Here is a 16,981-nt window from a genome sequence, read left to right on the forward strand (position 1 = left end):
GTAGACAGTGGTAGAGTAGGAGGATCTTAAGATGACACCCAGGTTTCTGTCTGGGACATCTGCATAGCCCGTGGTGTCATCTATAGCAAAGAGTGTACAGGAAAAGAAAGAGAGTGGGGGGACAGTGTGGGACATTCCAATGGAGGAGTGCCAGCCAGGACCACAGTGGACCATGTTCTTTGCTGGCCCAGCCTTTTTAAGAGCCCTGGCTTCTCTCACTGGCAAAGTTTAAATATTGTGCTAATCTGCAGTGAACTTAACGCGGGGGGGCTTCATACCAGATTTCTAGCTAGAAATAAAGCCCACCACTTTGAGCTCCAAAGAGTGAGACTTTCTCGTTGTAGTTGTCAGTGTGTGAGGGGCAGAGATCGGGTTCTGTTTCTCTTGATTTGAGCGTCAGCCTCACCGTTACAAATTAACATTAACTGGGTCCACCTCGATTCGTGTTATTATTATGTTAGCACAAAAATATAGACATAACTGAAACCATTCCATGTCTGATGCCTTTATCAGATGTGATAAAAGTACAAAAGAAACCTTTGGCTCCAGTAACCATGATAGAAACATAGCAATAAAGAGTGGAAGAGACCAGTGACAAAAATACGCTCAGTTTGCCTTTTCTAAGGAGTCTTTTTAGGTGAAACTTCTGTAAACTTTTTTCTCCATAGCAAAGGAAATATGTTGCCTCTTCTGAAATAGCCATTTTGGGGTTTGGGGTTGTTTCTCAGTTGTAGACCTTTGAACTTCTGCCTGTCCCAGAATGAGATTAGGAAAATTATTGAGAAGTGTGATATTTTTTAAGAAAAAAGGAAACCCTCAGGAGCCTTGGTGAGAAGGTTGTGGACGCATCCTTTCTGGGGGTCGTAAAGGAGAGTGACAGAGTGTGAGTGTCATAATGCTGTGTGCAGCTGGGACACTTGTCAGCATGGCTGTCATGGGAACGAGTCGCTGCTTTCTGGATGTTGTCTTTCTAGGCATTGTCTTGAATTCATGTAACTTAGAAGCCAGGATTTAGTAAATTTGCTTTACTTTCTTTATTCTCAAATGCCAGTGTGTGACCTGCATGGATAGGTCTTACTGGTCTCAGATTTATGCCACCTCTTCTCAGATAGGCTGAGAGCCCTGATGTCTTTGAAAAGCAAATCCCCAAGATTCTCCCAAATTCTGAAGGTCCTGAGACTTTCCAGCAGCATTCCTTACCAGGTATGTGACGTGCTCTAAGAACCGTGCTGGTACACAGAGGGCAGCTTTTTGACATGGAACCCACCCTCAATTTAATGATGCAAAGCAGGCTGCATGTAGGATATCACTCACAAATGCCATCGCTCATGGAAGCTGTGAGGAGAAATTCGGTCCCTCTCTCTGTGTCTAACCCCTGTAAGTGGGTATTTTACCCCGAAATAGGCCATCTCTGTGCCTTTCAAAACCCACACATGCTCCCCATGAGCATGCAAACGCTCCTGGAGGCCACCAGGGACATGTTCCAAGGTCCAGGAGCATGCATACAGCTCCACAGGGACCAGAGAGGAAGGCGCCTATTTCCTGTGCCCAGAGGCTGGGACAGAACTGGGCTCCACATTCTGCTCCAGCCAAAACTAAAGAGTCTTCAGTAAACTTGATGGCGTTGCCAGATTTCTGCTCTTCATTTTAGGAAGGAATGTTGTCAACACTGAAGAGTTAGCCCCTTCTCACTCCTCAGCTTGGCTTCCCTCTTCTCTCCTTCAAACACCAAGGCTGCAGCAGTTGCATCTTGGACAAGAGTTGCCTGAGACTAGCCTGACTCTCTGTGGCTAATGCAAGTTTCTCTGCCCTCTGCAGGTGCCCGGGCCACCACAGGTGAGGCTTCTTGTGGCAAACAAGGCTTTTCATGTTCCTCTCTTCCAGGGATGCCTTACTCCCTGCCCTTTACGTTGCTTCCCATATGGGCCTTTCAGCAATCGTGATCCCATCCTCGTCTCTTCTGGGGCCTCCTTGCTGGTGGGGCAGGTGCTGCATGGCCTGCTGACCTGGCTGGTGTTTGCGGCCACCCCCACAGCAGGCATGTGAGGAAAGCAGCCCGAGTTCTAACTGGAGCCCAGCTCCGAGTGAGCTGTTGCAGGCACCACAAAGCCTGTATGTGGCTGACTCAGCCGAACTCAAAAAGGGAAATGGCAGTCAGCATAATTGGAAACTTGATCCCATTGGTAAACAGCAGCAGGTAAATACAGAGCACATAAAAGATGAGTGTAGCACTATTATCAAAAATAGCCAAGAGGAGATAAACCACTATGGACTGCAGAAAACTCTAGAAGGGGCTTCCTAAAGGATGGACACTGAGGTGTCAGGGCCCGGTGTCTGCACAAGGATGGCGGTGCAGGGGCTGCTCTCCCCACACCTGCCCCTAGAAGCCGGCCCTCCCAGGGCTCGCCCAGCTCCCCTCTACTCCATGCTCTCTCCCTGAGTGATCTCCCCCACTTTCACGGCTAAAATAACCGCCTTGTACTCCTGACCAGGAAAATGGTTCTCTGACGCAGACCTCTCCTCAGAGGTCTTGAGCAGGTGGCGTCTCCGTCTGGATGACCCAAGCACAGCGACACTCAGCTGCTGTAACAAGCTTACTTCCTTTTTTTCTCCTGGGTCACCACCCTCTCAAGCCATCTCCAAGGGCTTGCATTCATCTGACTCTACTCTCATCGTCCTCCATTCCAGCCTTCCCACGGACAGTCATCGTCCTTCTAACAGACTCGGGCTGAGCCTTCACTGCTCAGATTTCAGCAGCTTCTCGTCATCCACAAGATGAGGCCTACTCTCCTTTTTTGGCATTACAGATGCCAATCATCTGACCCCTGGCTATTTGCCCCGCCTTGTGTGTCACCATTCTCTATCATTCACCCAAGCGTTCGCTTGACCCTGCATGCTCCCTCGCCTGTGTGCTTTGTTTATATACTGTTCCGACTTCCCGCAGTGGCTTCCCCAGAAGGTCTGCCCAGTGACTGCGGTTATGCTGCTACTGGGAAGCTATCCCTCGCTTCCCAAGCGATGTTTCATGCCCTCCTAGAACTCTGAGTAGACTTAGTGCTTGTCCTGCAGTTATTATAATTTTTTCTCCAGATTTAAAGTTCCTTGATGGCAAAGTTCTTTGGTGACTTCACAGAGCCTGGCCCCCCTACTAGGCATTCGGTAAATGTGGAGTGAGTAAATATCAAGATGCCCACACCTGGTAGGGAAGCCATCCAGCATTGGCAGAACATCTTTATCTCTCACACTGCAGAAGAGAGTGACTTTCTGGTCTGGGGTCTCCACCAGCACGTCCATCAGAAGCAGCCCAGATGAAGCTAAATGGCAGTGTGCCAGCCAGAGGTGGGAGCCCTGGAGACCTGCGCACTTTCAATTATGTATCAGCTCCTCCAGGGAAACACCCCTGCTCCTGCCCTGCTTGTCTGTGTCCACCAGCCGTAGCCACAGCTTCGCAGAATAAAAGAGGAAAGTCTGAGGTGACGTTAGGTGGTTCTCAGCTTTGCATCCAGCCATGTGGCATCTGGACCACAGGAAAGGACCTGATTTTTAGTTAGAATTTATTTCCAGCCAACATCTTACAGAATCTAGCATCCAGATCACTGGAATTCTTGGCTTGGGAGGAATCAAATAGGGAAGGCGCTCAGTTCTTTTGTTTGTTTCCCTTTTAACAGTATTTTGTTTTCATCCTTGGCAAAGGAAGGTGTCTCACCGCCAGCCAGGGAGTGAAGGTTAGTAGGCTATGTTCTTGAGAACCGAGATTTTCTCCTCTTTGTTCATCAGTTCACGTCGCAGGAAGGGAGAGCTCTTTAAGTACATGGCACCGAGCAAGGTGTGGAGATGCTTGCAGTCCAGGCAGAGCCAGTGGGCACCTGCTTCAAAGACTACAGAGCCAAGAAGAGCTTACATTCCCCATGAGCATGTCCAGAAAGAACACTTCGGGAAGGCCCAATTCTCCACACTCTGGAGCTGTGGAGGGACCCTTGCTAGGAGCACAGTCCCAAGGACCTGCCTGCCTGTGGGCTAAATGAGTGAGGCAGGTTTTTTCTTCTCTCTCACCAGGGGAATTCTGGCTGTCACATACCATATTTTTTTGGACCATGAGATGCACCTAGGTTTTAGAGGAAGAAAATAGGAAAAAAAATTTTGAAGCAAAAAATGTGGTAAAATATTTAATAACATAAATAACCTAGTATTTCACCAATGTAAATGTAAGCAGAACTCAACAGCAGCATTAACAACCATTATTCCTCCCAAATATGGGGGGAGGGAGTGTGTTAGGTCCGAAAAATACAGTACTTTTATAGAAAGGAACTAGCACTGATTGCACTGAGACTTGCCAAGTCAAGACTTACACCCCACTCTCCCTGACTCAAAACCCTACAATGTCACCTTGGCTTATAAAGCACCCAGTTTGCAACATGATTTAGTGGCTTGGGGTTCTGTTTGTTTGATCGTCCGTGGGTTTTGCATGATTAAGCTATAGGGCACCTGGTGAAAGTTTGGCCTGTGAGGTCGTTCCATACTGTTTTGTGATGAATGGTGGCCCAGTGCGGCACTGGGTTACCCAGAGTCCTCTGAATCACGATCACTGAGTTCTCTAAGCAGCGACCTGAGGCTTTTCAGTGATGTAAATAGCAAACAAGACACCTGGTGACAAAGCGGCAACCTGTCATTGGCCTGAAAGCTAGAGCCGTATTTGTTTGCTGGTCTGTGTGCAGAAGTATGAGAGCTGTTTTAACAGCAGCAAAAACGCGGTGGAGAATACAGTCTGGTGACGTAGCTCCAGGATGTCGCAGTAGGGAAGGCACCTTCTGGGCTGGCTTGTCCTGGACTCTCGATCCAGTCGCAGTTAGAGCCAAGGAGAATGTCAGGGGTTGGTACTGTCTGCCTGTCTCTTTGTGGGTGATGATGGTCCTGGAGGGACTCCACTTGTCGCAGTAGAATGAAGGGTTCCAAGCACAGAATCAAGTATTTCTTGCCTGAGATCACTGAATCTGTCCTTAAAATGTCATTGGACCTCCAAGTCTGTTTCTCCAGAAATTCTCCGTCTTTGGCCTTCACGTCACTGCAGATCACAGAGTAACCTCACCAGGCCACCCTCCCCTCCTATATCTTTGAGTTTCAGGAGAACAACCCACACCCACATTCCCCAAGCCCAGGTTTGGTTCACCTAAAGGGAGGCAGAGCCTGATTTCAGAGTAGCCAGGCCTCTCTTTACTCAACCCCCGTTAACTGTTTTAAACCCTGAAAAACATTTGAAGGTTTCCACTTATTTTGGAGTGTTTGTGGTCTCTGTCAGTGCCTCAGAATAAAGCATTTAGCGATAGACAGGATCTTGCAACCATCATGGCTAGTATGGAGAACACTTTATAGAAAGCATGAATAACCTTGACCAAAGTTTCAGTGTTGCCGAGTACTTTGCAGTCTGTTTACTTGAGAGTACTGTTTATTCAGCTCTCCTACTGATGGGCTGTTTGGTCCTCATTCTGAAAAAAAGTTGATACAATGTAGGAAAAAGCTGGAGCTCAAGAGACCTGGTTCTAGTCCCCATTTCACCACATACTCTGTGATCTAGAATTAATGACTCAATTTTGCCATCTGTAGGATGACTCAGGGGCCAGGGGACACGATTCTATAGACTTCTCAATTTGTTTTGGTTGTACTTAGTTATTAGCAAGGTAATAATTCTGTGGATTTTCAATACAGTTACTGTTTAATTTTCCTAACTCTATAGTCCCAAAGTTGGGGCTTATTTCAGGTGCGTTTTGAAATTTCCATTATCCTATGATCTAGCCAATTTTTGGACATTTCAAATCCTGATACAAATGTTGTTGATGACATTAAAGGCAAAAGTCAGAGACACACATAGCAGAGGGGTGGTTTGGGAGTCCGGGATGCCCCATTTCCATGAGAGCCGAGGAAGGAAGGAGTAAGGTCAGGCTGAGAATGACGGTGATTCCACCCATGTTTGCAGGGGAGGGGCGTCTACAGCTGCCCGTTGTGCCTTTCTTTGGAGAAGTGGCAGAAACAGCATGTGGAGAGAAATTATCTTGAGGACAAAGACTCCTCATGTGTAGTTTTAACATTTGGATCACTTCTTTCCAAATCAGTAATGAAGTAGTCTAGGTAAAGCAGAGGTTCCTCGCCGTTTTGGAGGGTCATGAACCATTTTGGAAATCTAGCAGAACCTGTGGATGTTTCTCCGTCAGAAAACTACCCACTATATTCACAAATTGGGATATAATGTTAGGGAATCCCTCTATGCCCTGAAGCCCAGGGACCCCAAGCCCACAGCCCCTTGATCTAACACAGAATAAAGGGAGCTCTACAGAGCTAGACCAAGAAGGTCAGGAGTAGATCCAGACTTCTAAGCCCATAGTTTGCTACCAAAATTAAACAAGTAGTAACGTGAAGTTTTTTTTTCTTTTTCCCCTCTGATCATCGCCCTCCTTTTCTGTCCCTGCTCCCTCCGTTGCCATCTCTTCTCGCGCCCTCTCAACCTCTCTCCCCACCTCTTGCGCATCTTGCGCCACAGATGTTCCAGCCTGGCTGAAGAGCCTCCGCCTGCACAAGTACGCCGCCCTGTTCTCCCAGATGACCTACGAGGAGATGATGGCCCTCACCGAGTGCCAGCTGGAGGCTCAGGTATGTGCCTCAGGGGGCACCCCTGAGAAGGTGCCCCAGGTGGAACCCAAAGTTCCAGTCCAAGACAGACCTTGTTTGTACTCATACCTATACCCTTGCGGTATCTCATCTTTGAGGACTTGCCAGGTGCTGACCAGCATTGCATCGTGAGTAAGGCGCAGTTCTTGCCTTCAGGGCACAGTAGGAAATGGAAGACAGGGAGATGACCACCCGGCAGGTGACAGTGAAGTGGGGTAGTATGAAACAGGCATAACGTAGGTGCACTCACTAAGTTCAAGGGTGCATGGGAGGAATCCGTAGCATCTCCTAGAAGCAGAATGTTTGACCAAGGCCTCACAGAAGCTGTATCACGTATTTACATTCCTTTTCTGCCCCTTCCCTCTGCCGAATGGGGGCTTGTTTGGGGAACGACAGGAGGACTGGTTGTCTATTGCCCAGTCTGGTTACAGATCAGCTAAGTTCTAGTAATTACTGAGCAGAGGCACCAGATCATGCTGTAAACCTTTCTCCACACTTGTACAAGAACATGTTCAGACTGGTCTCAGTTGAGATCAGAGTAAGTTGTACAATATTTTCCCCCCTCTAACCACCTCTGATAACACAGGACAGTTATTGAGACGGCATTAGCCCAGGTCTCAGATCTCATTTCCCTTCTGTGTACCATGAAGGACAAAGCTCCTCCTTCCTTCCGAGGCACCTTGCCCCAAGGGTGGCAGCCAATGGCCGGGAAAGTCCATAGAACACCCAAAGCTACGCGTTGCTTCCTAGCACACTGTGCTCCAGTGAGTAGATCTGACCGATGTCTTTGCTGCCCTTGTTTAAACTGCTATTTGCATGTTTTAAATTGACCTCAGTTTCCTTTGAGGGGTGATCTAGAAGAATCAATGGTCTGAACAGGCTAATAGTATTTCCCCCGCAGGAAGGGGATATTGTACCATTGGGGGCAGAGCTCATCTGGGCACACACCTCCCAGCCGACCGCTGGGCTCCCAGGGCACACTCACCCTCAGCTGGCCTCTGCCGGCCTGGCGGAGCACCAGCCCCGGGACACCAGACAAAACCCGAGTCACCACCCACTCTCTGAGAACGACACGCACTAACTTCAACGCCCTAACCCTTCTCCCACTGCCTTCTTCATCTCCACTGCTCGGGATCCCAGGCATTGATGGGAACTGATTCTGAGAGCATGTTTCCCTTTGTCTAGGGAAAAAATCTAAGTCATCAGTTGTTCGACTTGAGAAAAATCAAGAAACAACTGACATCAAAGGGGCAATGCCAGAGGCCAGCACAAACTTATCCGAGTAATTCATCCACATTAGCCCGGAGTCAAGGCCAAACAGAAATGTGCCCCCAGTGATTCATCTTGAGAGGCAGTTCAGGTTCACTTGGTGGCTTAATTTTTCTAAGTAAAGGAGATACAGCTGATGTTCCCATCTTTTCCTTTTTTAAGAGGAATTCAATGAATAGTTGCAAGAAGTATGTATTAGAGACCTGATTTCAGAAAGCCCCTTCTGTTTGGAAATTTGCAATACGTAGAATTAGCATTTATAGTTAAATTTGCAGTACATAGAGTTGACAAGTGTTAAAATGAATCCTTAAGCTCATCATTGCTACACAATTAAGATACAGCCACAGCCCCGTGTGTGAATCCTACTCACTTTCCTCAAGTGACAACTGAGTTGTGGGTTTAAGGGGGGTTTTGTGGAGACCAAAGTGGAGCTGGGCACTGACAAAAACTGCCTGTGTGTTGAGACACCAGGTGAGTCCCGCATTGGGCTCCGCATCTCGAGAGGAGGAACAGGCCCTGGCTGGTGTAGCTCAGTGGATTGAGCGCAGGCCTGCGAACCAGAGGATAGTGGTTCGATTCCCAGTCAGGGCACATGCCTGGGTTGCAGGCCAGTTCCCAGCAGGGGACGCATGAGAGGCAACCATACATTGATATTTCTCTCCCTCTCTCCTTCCCTTCCCCTCTAAAGATAAATAAATAAAACCTTAAAGAATCGAGACAAGGAACAGGAAAGACTGGAGAAAAGCGCGTGGGGCTGGAGCCCTCAGGGAACCTGGGAGGGACTGGGATGAGAAAACCTGGAAAAGAGAAGTATATGCCTTAAAAATGGTCTGTTAAGACTGTGAGGAAATTTCACACTGGGTGGGCTCATCGGCTGTTCCAGCTTTCACTCTCTGTCCTAAAGTTTACAGAAAAAGACACAGACACACGGCAACCAGATGGAGTTAGAATGTTTAGTATGAAGAGGTTTATAATGATAGGTACTAAGAGAGACAAATAGATATTTTTTCCTAGTCTGCAAACGTATGGAAACAAAGCAAACGGTAGAATACGAAATAGCCTCCAAGAGTCTCTAAGGTGATTCTTAAAATATTTTTAAATATAACTTTTATTTTATTACAGAATGTTACCAAAGGTGCAAGACACAAAATTGTCATCAGTATTCAGAAGCTTAAAGAAAGACAAAACCTCCTGAAGTCTTTGGAAAGGGTAAGTTATTCCCGGCGGAGAGAAAATTTCTCCCTTCGTCTTGGGAAGTTGGACCAGGGACACCTGGCAGTTGAAAAGTGAGTGCCATTGGCAGGCTTTCGCATGTGCACACGGTTTCTTTACTGAAGTAAGAAAAAACTTAGTGATTCTGAAGCGAAGGTTCCTGGCTGTTCATGCTCCTCTGTAGGCTGACTGTGAAGTGTCCTGCTGCCTGGGCCCAGGCAGCCTGCGACGGGCCCTCGCGGAGCACTGAGGAGGTGCTGTCGAATCAGTCCTCCTTCTGTCTGTTCCCCTCTGCCTCTGGGACATTGGTGGAGATTAGAGAAGAGTCCAGCCCACCACCAGAGGCTGAATCTTGACAAAACGGTGCAGGGAATACGCAGAGCTGCCCTGTTCCCGTCCTCCACCCAGGGAAGGGCTGGGTTTTGAGAAGAGCCACCCCGAGAAGCCAGCGCCCACAGTGTGCTCCAGGTTCACTGGAAGCGTTCAAAACCACTGGGCAGGCGGGCACAGGCTCTCTCCAGGGAGCAATTTCACACTTGAACGTAACCACAGAATGGGTCCCCATGACTCTGATAGGAACCATCTCAAAAATGCCAAATGCTGAAAAAGAGTTTATTCCAGTGTTAAAAGCGGTTATCAGCTGCCACTGTCCCTCTTTGTTTGCTGCCTAAACACATTCTCGTCCTATCTTTGTATCTGGTCCTCACTCTGGTAACGATGTCATTTTTAGGACTTGGTGACTTTAGGGTTTCATCTAAGGCCCAAAGGAGAGCAGGCCTTGTTCCACACGCAGCGAGTGCGTTCCGCCTCTGTCCCGGAGTCGGGACTCTGGCACTGCACTGCTGTCGGGAGGTGGTGGCACTGGTGGGCGGGGAGTTCTCCCGTTCCCTGCAGCCTTCGGGGCTTGCGTGGCAACCTCCTGCACTGTCCCAGGGGGCCTTTGGAGGGGAGCAGTGTGCCGGGGTGGGGAGGGCTAGAGCAACTTTTGTGAGCACATAAACATTTTGATGCAGTGGGAGGGTCTTTTTTAACTTTTAACAAAAACGTGTGTATCATTTTACATGACATAGTTATATTTCATGCATGGTACCTAAAATATGAAGTAATATATTTATGAAATATGCATGTATATTTTATAAGAAAGGTTGCTTTTAAAACCTCTGGATGGACAGACAGAGGCTTACTCACATCCACACCTAGTGAAAGTCCTGTTCACAATTAATTTATCACAAATGGCAATGACCTGTCCAACTGAACTTTAGGTTATTGTGGTTGCTCATAATTCTATGCTAACTGCCTTACCCAGCAGCTCGTTCAACAGAGTGATTGTTGCCATTTTTAATATAAGAAACCGTTCTCTTTGGGGGAACATTGAAAAGGCCAGTTTTTGCCTTACCTAGTAGGAGGCACAGAAAACATTTTGCCTAAGGATTAGATTGCTAAGTGTCATGGTGAAAGAATGCATTTACCCCCCACCCCTTATTTCTGGAGCAGCCGTCAGGAGGCTGTTCCTATCCCATCAGCGAGGACACACACACCTGAGAGACAGAGAGATGGAGCCGCCTGCGGTCTCGGGCCGAATCAGTGTGTGGGAACACACGGGCCCCGAGGCAGCGTGGGTGGCCCTGGGATGCCCGACTTCCTGTCCAACCTTTGATTAAGTGACGTTTTCTGGGTCCTAGATTTCACACCTAGGGTAATAGTGACTCTGCAAAAACCCTTTCCTCCTGGTTCCCTGGAATGGGAGTGTTGGGAAAATGACAGGTGCGATACAAAGTCTAAGAGTAGCCAGTGAGCAGGAGGAAAGCCATAAACAGTTTATTCAGTTTGACTTCTTTGAGGAGGAGAGCTTGTCTGAGACCGTCATGTCGAACTTGCTTCAGAATACCCAAGTTCAGACTTCCGTGTGTGCGTCCCCTCCGGAGCCGATGGCCTCAGAGTGGGGACGAGCCTCCCCCCAGCATCCACCAAGGACTGGGCCCCTGCTCTGTTCTCCTTTCTCTGGGACCCAGGTTTCTCCTTCTCTTCAAGGCTTACCCTTAATCTTTTGCTACTTAGGGCACGAAGACAGACACAGATGGGCCATGTCCGGGGCATTCCAGACCTCCTCAGCTGACTATGCTGTGGGAAATGCTGTCACCCCGCCCTTGCCTCCAGTGCATTCTGACCTCACAGAGAACCTGGAGATTTCTAAGGAGATAGCCGGGCTCCCGCCCGAAGCCTCTGTTGATAAGCTCTGTGCCCAGAGGTCTGCCCCCAGAGCTGTTCCACTCAGTTACTGAACTCTGACGAGCAGCTGCCTTGGGCGAGGTTTACCCCATCCACTGGAGGCCAGTTGTGAGTAATACGTGCCCAGTAACACGGGGTTCCTGGCCTTGGCGGGACCTCGGGGCTGCATCGTATCAGATAGACATGCAGCCAGGGCTCTGACAACCTAGTGTGACCCAGTCATCGCCGAGGCCGGCGGGGACATCTTCCTGGATTGGCACACACCACACTGCAGTGGGGAGGAGACAACCCAGGAAGGAGCCTGTACCGGCTGGAAGATGTGTTAGGAGCCTGTAGCCAGTCTTGGTGGGCCCTTGAGCCAAAGCAGGGGCTGCGAGGGTGAAGGACCAGAAAGGTCATTTAGCAGGAGTCCAGGTGTGGGGAGGGGGCTTGGGCTTGAATACCATGCCATTTGGGAACAAAAAAATCTAGGAAGAGTTCCTTGTGTGGCAGACATGGAGTTCAGTTTAAGGGGTTGGGCCTGAGGTGCCTGAGGGACAGCCAGACAGGAAGGGCAAGTCAGCAGCCAGAAGAGCAAGTGTGCAGTTCACCGGGGTTTGAAAGACTCAGTGTGGGTCATCGGTGTGCACACGGTAGCCAGTCCCCCCAGCAGGGTGGGGAGCTGAGGACAGACCCCGAGGAGCACCATGAGACAGGGAAGAACCAAATAACAAATGAGCCCACCCGAGGGTCTGAGAGAGTTTGAAAGAGGGAATCGCACTGGGTGCCCTGGCTGTGTCACATACGATGAGGGTTGAACACTCCCCCCTGGAACTGGCCATCGGGGGGTCACCAGTAGCCATGACAGGAAGGGTTTCAGGGAGCTGGGAGAAGACTGAAGGGAAACCCACAAACCTCGGAGTGTGAATGGGTGATGAGGCCACGGGGTGATGAGACTTCTCAAGGTATTTGGTGGGAAAGGAAAGATTAGAATGGGCCCTGGGGCAGATTTTTCAACATTTATCTTTAGTAATAAAATGTTTCCACCTGCTTTTGTGCACTCACCATCCTCTTCAGCTGACTCCCAAACTGTGAAGCTGAACCATACTCTGAGCCTGGAAACCTTGTGTGGAAAAGGACACACACACACCCTCACACCCTTTTCACGTTCCCATAGCTCCCTGTCCTGGCAGTGCGCTCACACTCTATGGGTCCCAGCAACTGACTGTAAGCTCCTTAGGGCCAGGATTCTGTTGTATTTGGTTTTAGATCCCCAGGGCCTAGCAGCACCTGACTCCTGGTAGGGCTCAGCTGACGTCTGGTGAATGAAGGAGAGAGAATGGATTTAAGCAGATGCGGGAGTCCTGCCTATTGTGTGGAGGTCCAGTTCTTTGCACACAAAGACAAGGATGGAGCCGTGCACAGTTGCCTAAGTGTCCGGGACACTGGCTGCTGCTCTCTCACAGATGATTTGCATCTCCTTGCTATAAATAAACCATGAAAGTCTTATCCATCCTTCCTCAAAGACCTAAAAGAGCCAGGCCAGGAAGGCTGCGGCCGTCTGAAAGGAGTTCCCTTCCTGCTTGTCCACCCTGCGCTGTCCCCGCCCATCCTTCCTGTTACCTGATCTCACGTGAGCTGCTCAGACGGGCACATTAGTGAGAACACAGCTTCACTCTTGCCTTTTTGTGTGTCATGGAGGGTTGTATTTATGGTATGAGGACCCACGGATGAATTAATTCCAACAGCTGTGGAGAATTAATTCCAACAGCTAGTTGGGACGCCGGATCGAGTGGTGGTTTCCTGGGTGGTTTCCTACTTTCCTTCTCAGCTGGGGCGCACCGTGTTGAGCTCTGGAACTCATTTTGAAGAGTTAGGAATGTGACCTGATGGTCTCGGTGCCCCCCGTGGAAGCACGCAGTTGAGTGGTATCGTTGAGTCAGTGGCTTGAAGTCTACGGGGGAAACAAAACAAAACTCTGCATGATTCCTGATGAAGTTGTGCTTTCTGAAAGCATCCAACATTGATCATTATGTTTATGGTTTCCCTTTTGGTGCGGTTGTCCCCAGGAGAATAAAATAAGATCGGAACTTCCAGTATCTTTCTTGTTTGAGGGATCTCAGCTCTTAGCAGAATCAAAGTCTCCTTCCCCCTCACTGAGGAAGCCTGCAGAGGCTCCCTTGCCACTTGACAAGAGCAAGCGAGGCTTTGGTGGCGGTCGATAGTGTCACAAGCACATGTTTGCTCTCCTTCGTGGTAGGTGCCATGGGGAATGGCACAGCAAGGTGCATGCGATCCCCCAGATAGGCTGCCCTCTGCCTCATGGGGAAGCCTCACCCCTTCTTTCCTTTCCTTTCCCCACAAGGAGGTTGGAACCCCCCACACCCCAGGTGCTGGTTGGGAGGTTGGCGGTAACTGGAGGACCTCAAGGCAGGGGTCCAGTTGGCACAGAGTTGCGTCACAAAAGGCAGCAGGTGCTCTCCTGGCATGGGTCAGCTAGCCTTCCTCCATGTGCCCTGCTCTGAACCAGATTACCAAGTCCAAAGTCAAAGGAGCAATCACGTGACAGTACCAGATTCTGGGACAGGGGCAGCACAGTCTGGGCAGCAGGAAGACTGGGAATGATCAGGAGCACCCCACCGCACGCATCAGGCTCGCCAACACAGGCTGCGGGTGGCCTCCCCGTGGCCACATCTGCCAGGTTTAGAAAGAAAAATGTACTCTGTCCCTTCGAGAAGGCCCAACAGTAGCCCTGGCCAGGATTGAGATAATTCCAGTGGCTACTTCGCATTTCCCTTCCCTCAGAACCCCTGGGTGCCAACTAGGCGAAGGTACAATTCAGGCTCTGCTTCCAACTCCCCGGACAAAGCAGGATCCTGCCAATGACGGAGCACAGCTCTTGGTGTTTCGCTGCCCAGAACTGAAACACCTCTATGCGAGGCTGCATCCTCAGGTTTCCCCTTACTAATTGATTGATCAGGAAGTCTGGGCACAGAAATGATGGCATTGCTTATGCTTGTATTCCCTGACATCATCAGGCAATTTTTCTTGGTAATGGAGGATCCCAGGAGTGGATTGGTCCGCATGCTTTTAAAGTTATGTCCTTGCTATTCTGGGCTCTCAGAGGTTCAAACCTTTGTTAGTAGTCAGGGCCCAGGGCAAGGGCTTGCTGTGTGCGCACCGGGCAGCAATGTGGCCGGGGGCTGGGCCCACCCACCATGCCAGGGAAGACCCCTGCCCCGCTCCTGACCTCCGTCTGCAGGTGTTGAGCCTGTTTTGCACCTCTGTGAGCAACTGGCACGAAGGCAAATGCCTGTCAGAATCAACTTCTACTCCTTTTTCTAATATATAATGCTCAGTATATCAAATTACATGTGCACAAGGATCTCATTTATAAAGTTGTGTATATAGCGTATGCAGTTATATACATCATAATGCATGTCTTTCTCACACATCTTTCTCCCTCGGATGATTCATGTAGAACACGTCATGCCCCTGTGACAAACCTTCCCTGGTCTCCCATTCATTTAGAAGACATTCTTGCATCCCTGCCTCAGCCTGCAGGCCTCCACGCCCGAGCCCACGTGGCTCCTTCGATCCCATTTCTCACTCTCCTCCCCTCCCCCGCCCTGCTTTCCTGTGGGCCTCCCTGCTGTTCCTCCCCCACTGTGGGCATGCTCCCACCTCAGTGCCTTTGCCTTTGCCACGGCCTCTGCCTGGAGCGCTTTCTCCCAGGACCCTCACGCCCAGGCTCCTTTATATTCCTGCTCCGGTGTCAGCCCTCCGAGAGCCTCCCCTCACAGCGCCTCAGCCTCCAGCACAGTGACTGTTCATGTTGTGGCAGGAGAGAGACTCTCTGAGGGAGCCCTGAAGGCTCTCCCGTCGTACTCCCACGCCTGGCCCAGTGCCTGGCCCACGAGGGCTAACTTACTCATTTAACAAAGAAGCACAGGACACGAAAACAGACACTGACCTGCCGCTTTACAAAAATTCATATCATCACAACCATCTGGTGAGGCAGGTCCAAGTGTTACCTTCATTTTATACGCAGGAAGACTGAGGCACAGAGGGGTTAAGTCATTTACCCAGGGCCACACAGTAGTGTCGGAATTCGAAGCCCAACACCCACTCTAGAGTCTGTGCTTTTACTGCTACCCCGTGATTTCTTCATGGGGGACCGAACGAAGGCATGAAGGGTCAGGTTCCTCCGTTTAAAACCAGTGGCACTCAGGACAGGAAGCCACCGTCTGACCCAGCTCTGTTACACAGCCGGAGTGTGTGAGTGTGAACTGTAGAAATGCATTTTAAAAAGAGGCACTAAAGAAGCCAGGGATGGAAATGGACCAAAATCATTTCAGTCATCATCTCTAGGTAGTGGGTTTTTTAAGCTGATGGGTATTTTCCTCACTATACCTCTCTGTATAGTGAGGTATACAAGTTTTCTACCTGGGCTAACATTAGAATGATCAAATTAATATGGTTGCTTTTCCGACGAACGTTACACTGAAGGGGCTTTTAGTCCTGTCTGGGAACAGCTCGGGCGGGCAGGGGAGGCATCGGAGGTGGGTTCCCTGACGCTCACGGAGGTTTTCTCCTTCTCACCATCCAGGACATCATCGAGGGGGGCAACCTGCGCATCCCGCTCCAGGAGCTGCACCAGATGATCCTGACCCCCATCAAGGCCTATGGCTCCCCGAGCGCCACCCCTGAGGCCCGCCTCCGGGAGCCCCAGGCCTCGCACCCTCACCCGCCCTCACTCATGGGCCCCGAGAGCCAGAGCCCCGACTGCAAGGACAGTGTTGCGGCCACCACCACCTCCGCCGGGGCCAGCGGCGGGCTCCAGCCACACCAGCTGAGCAGCTGTGATGGGGAGATGGCCGTAGCCCCCCTGCCAGAGGGGGACCTGCCCGGGCAGTTCACCCGAGTCATGGGGAAAGGTAGAGCCTGATTCCCCACCTCCCCCTTCTCTCAGCACCGCTAACCAGAGCTGCCAGTCCCAAGGGGCTTCTTCTGGGTGCTGGGCGGCCTGCCCACCCCAGTCCATGTCGTTAGCCCACTGCACAGATGAGGACATGTGTCCCTAGGGGGTGAAGGTATTGGGTTCTGAGCTCAGGTGTCTCCCACCCCCTAGGGACCCCTGAGTGAGGGCCCCCCCAGGAAAAATGCTCACGGGGCCTTGCACCCTCAGGCTACAGCAGCAGTTTTCGACTTTTTTCAGCTCATGGCATACATAAACCTATTACTGAAATTCTACTGCACACCAAAAAATGTATTTTTGCTGATATGACAAAAAACATAGGTATACTTTTGAGTCATTCACACCAGACGGCTATTGTTGTGTTGGCTGTTGTTACTTTTTTATGTGACAGTCTAAGGGGAAAGAGGTCAGTGCCCCTGACTACACAGTCAGGTGCTGCATGTCTTAAAAATGGTCACAACACACCGGTTGAAAAATCACTGGGCCAAAGTCAGCCCAGACCACACATGAACCACACAGGCACCACGGCCACGCAGTGCCTGCGTCTCCAGCGCAGGGCAGGACGCGCACACCGCCCTTTGGGTGAGACCGCCCTGAACCTCCCTGTGGCCCAGGTCCTGATGCATGTGTATCAATATGAGTATCACTTTGAGA

The 16,981-nt window shown here is 50.2% G+C and overlaps 1 protein-coding gene across 2 annotated transcripts in view; it reads left to right on the forward strand.

Annotated features, from left to right (window-relative positions):
• Positions 1-16,981, forward strand: part of SAMD4A (sterile alpha motif domain containing 4A) — a 196,877-nt gene that overhangs the window by 154,971 nt on the left and 24,925 nt on the right. For both annotated transcript variants that reach the window (XM_037054344.1, XM_037054345.1), the window contains 3 exons: positions 6,533-6,642; positions 9,052-9,138; positions 15,959-16,286. In XM_037054344.1, coding sequence (XP_036910239.1) covers positions 6,533-6,642; positions 9,052-9,138; positions 15,959-16,286 — 525 coding nt within the window. The remainder of the gene's footprint in view (positions 1-6,532; positions 6,643-9,051; positions 9,139-15,958; positions 16,287-16,981) is intronic.

The sequence above is a fragment of the Sturnira hondurensis genome, unplaced genomic scaffold (assembly GCF_014824575.4).
Source record: "Sturnira hondurensis isolate 20B ecotype Veracruz unplaced genomic scaffold, ASM1482457v3 Scaffold0008196, whole genome shotgun sequence".
Taxonomy (NCBI): Eukaryota; Metazoa; Chordata; class Mammalia; order Chiroptera; family Phyllostomidae; genus Sturnira; species Sturnira hondurensis.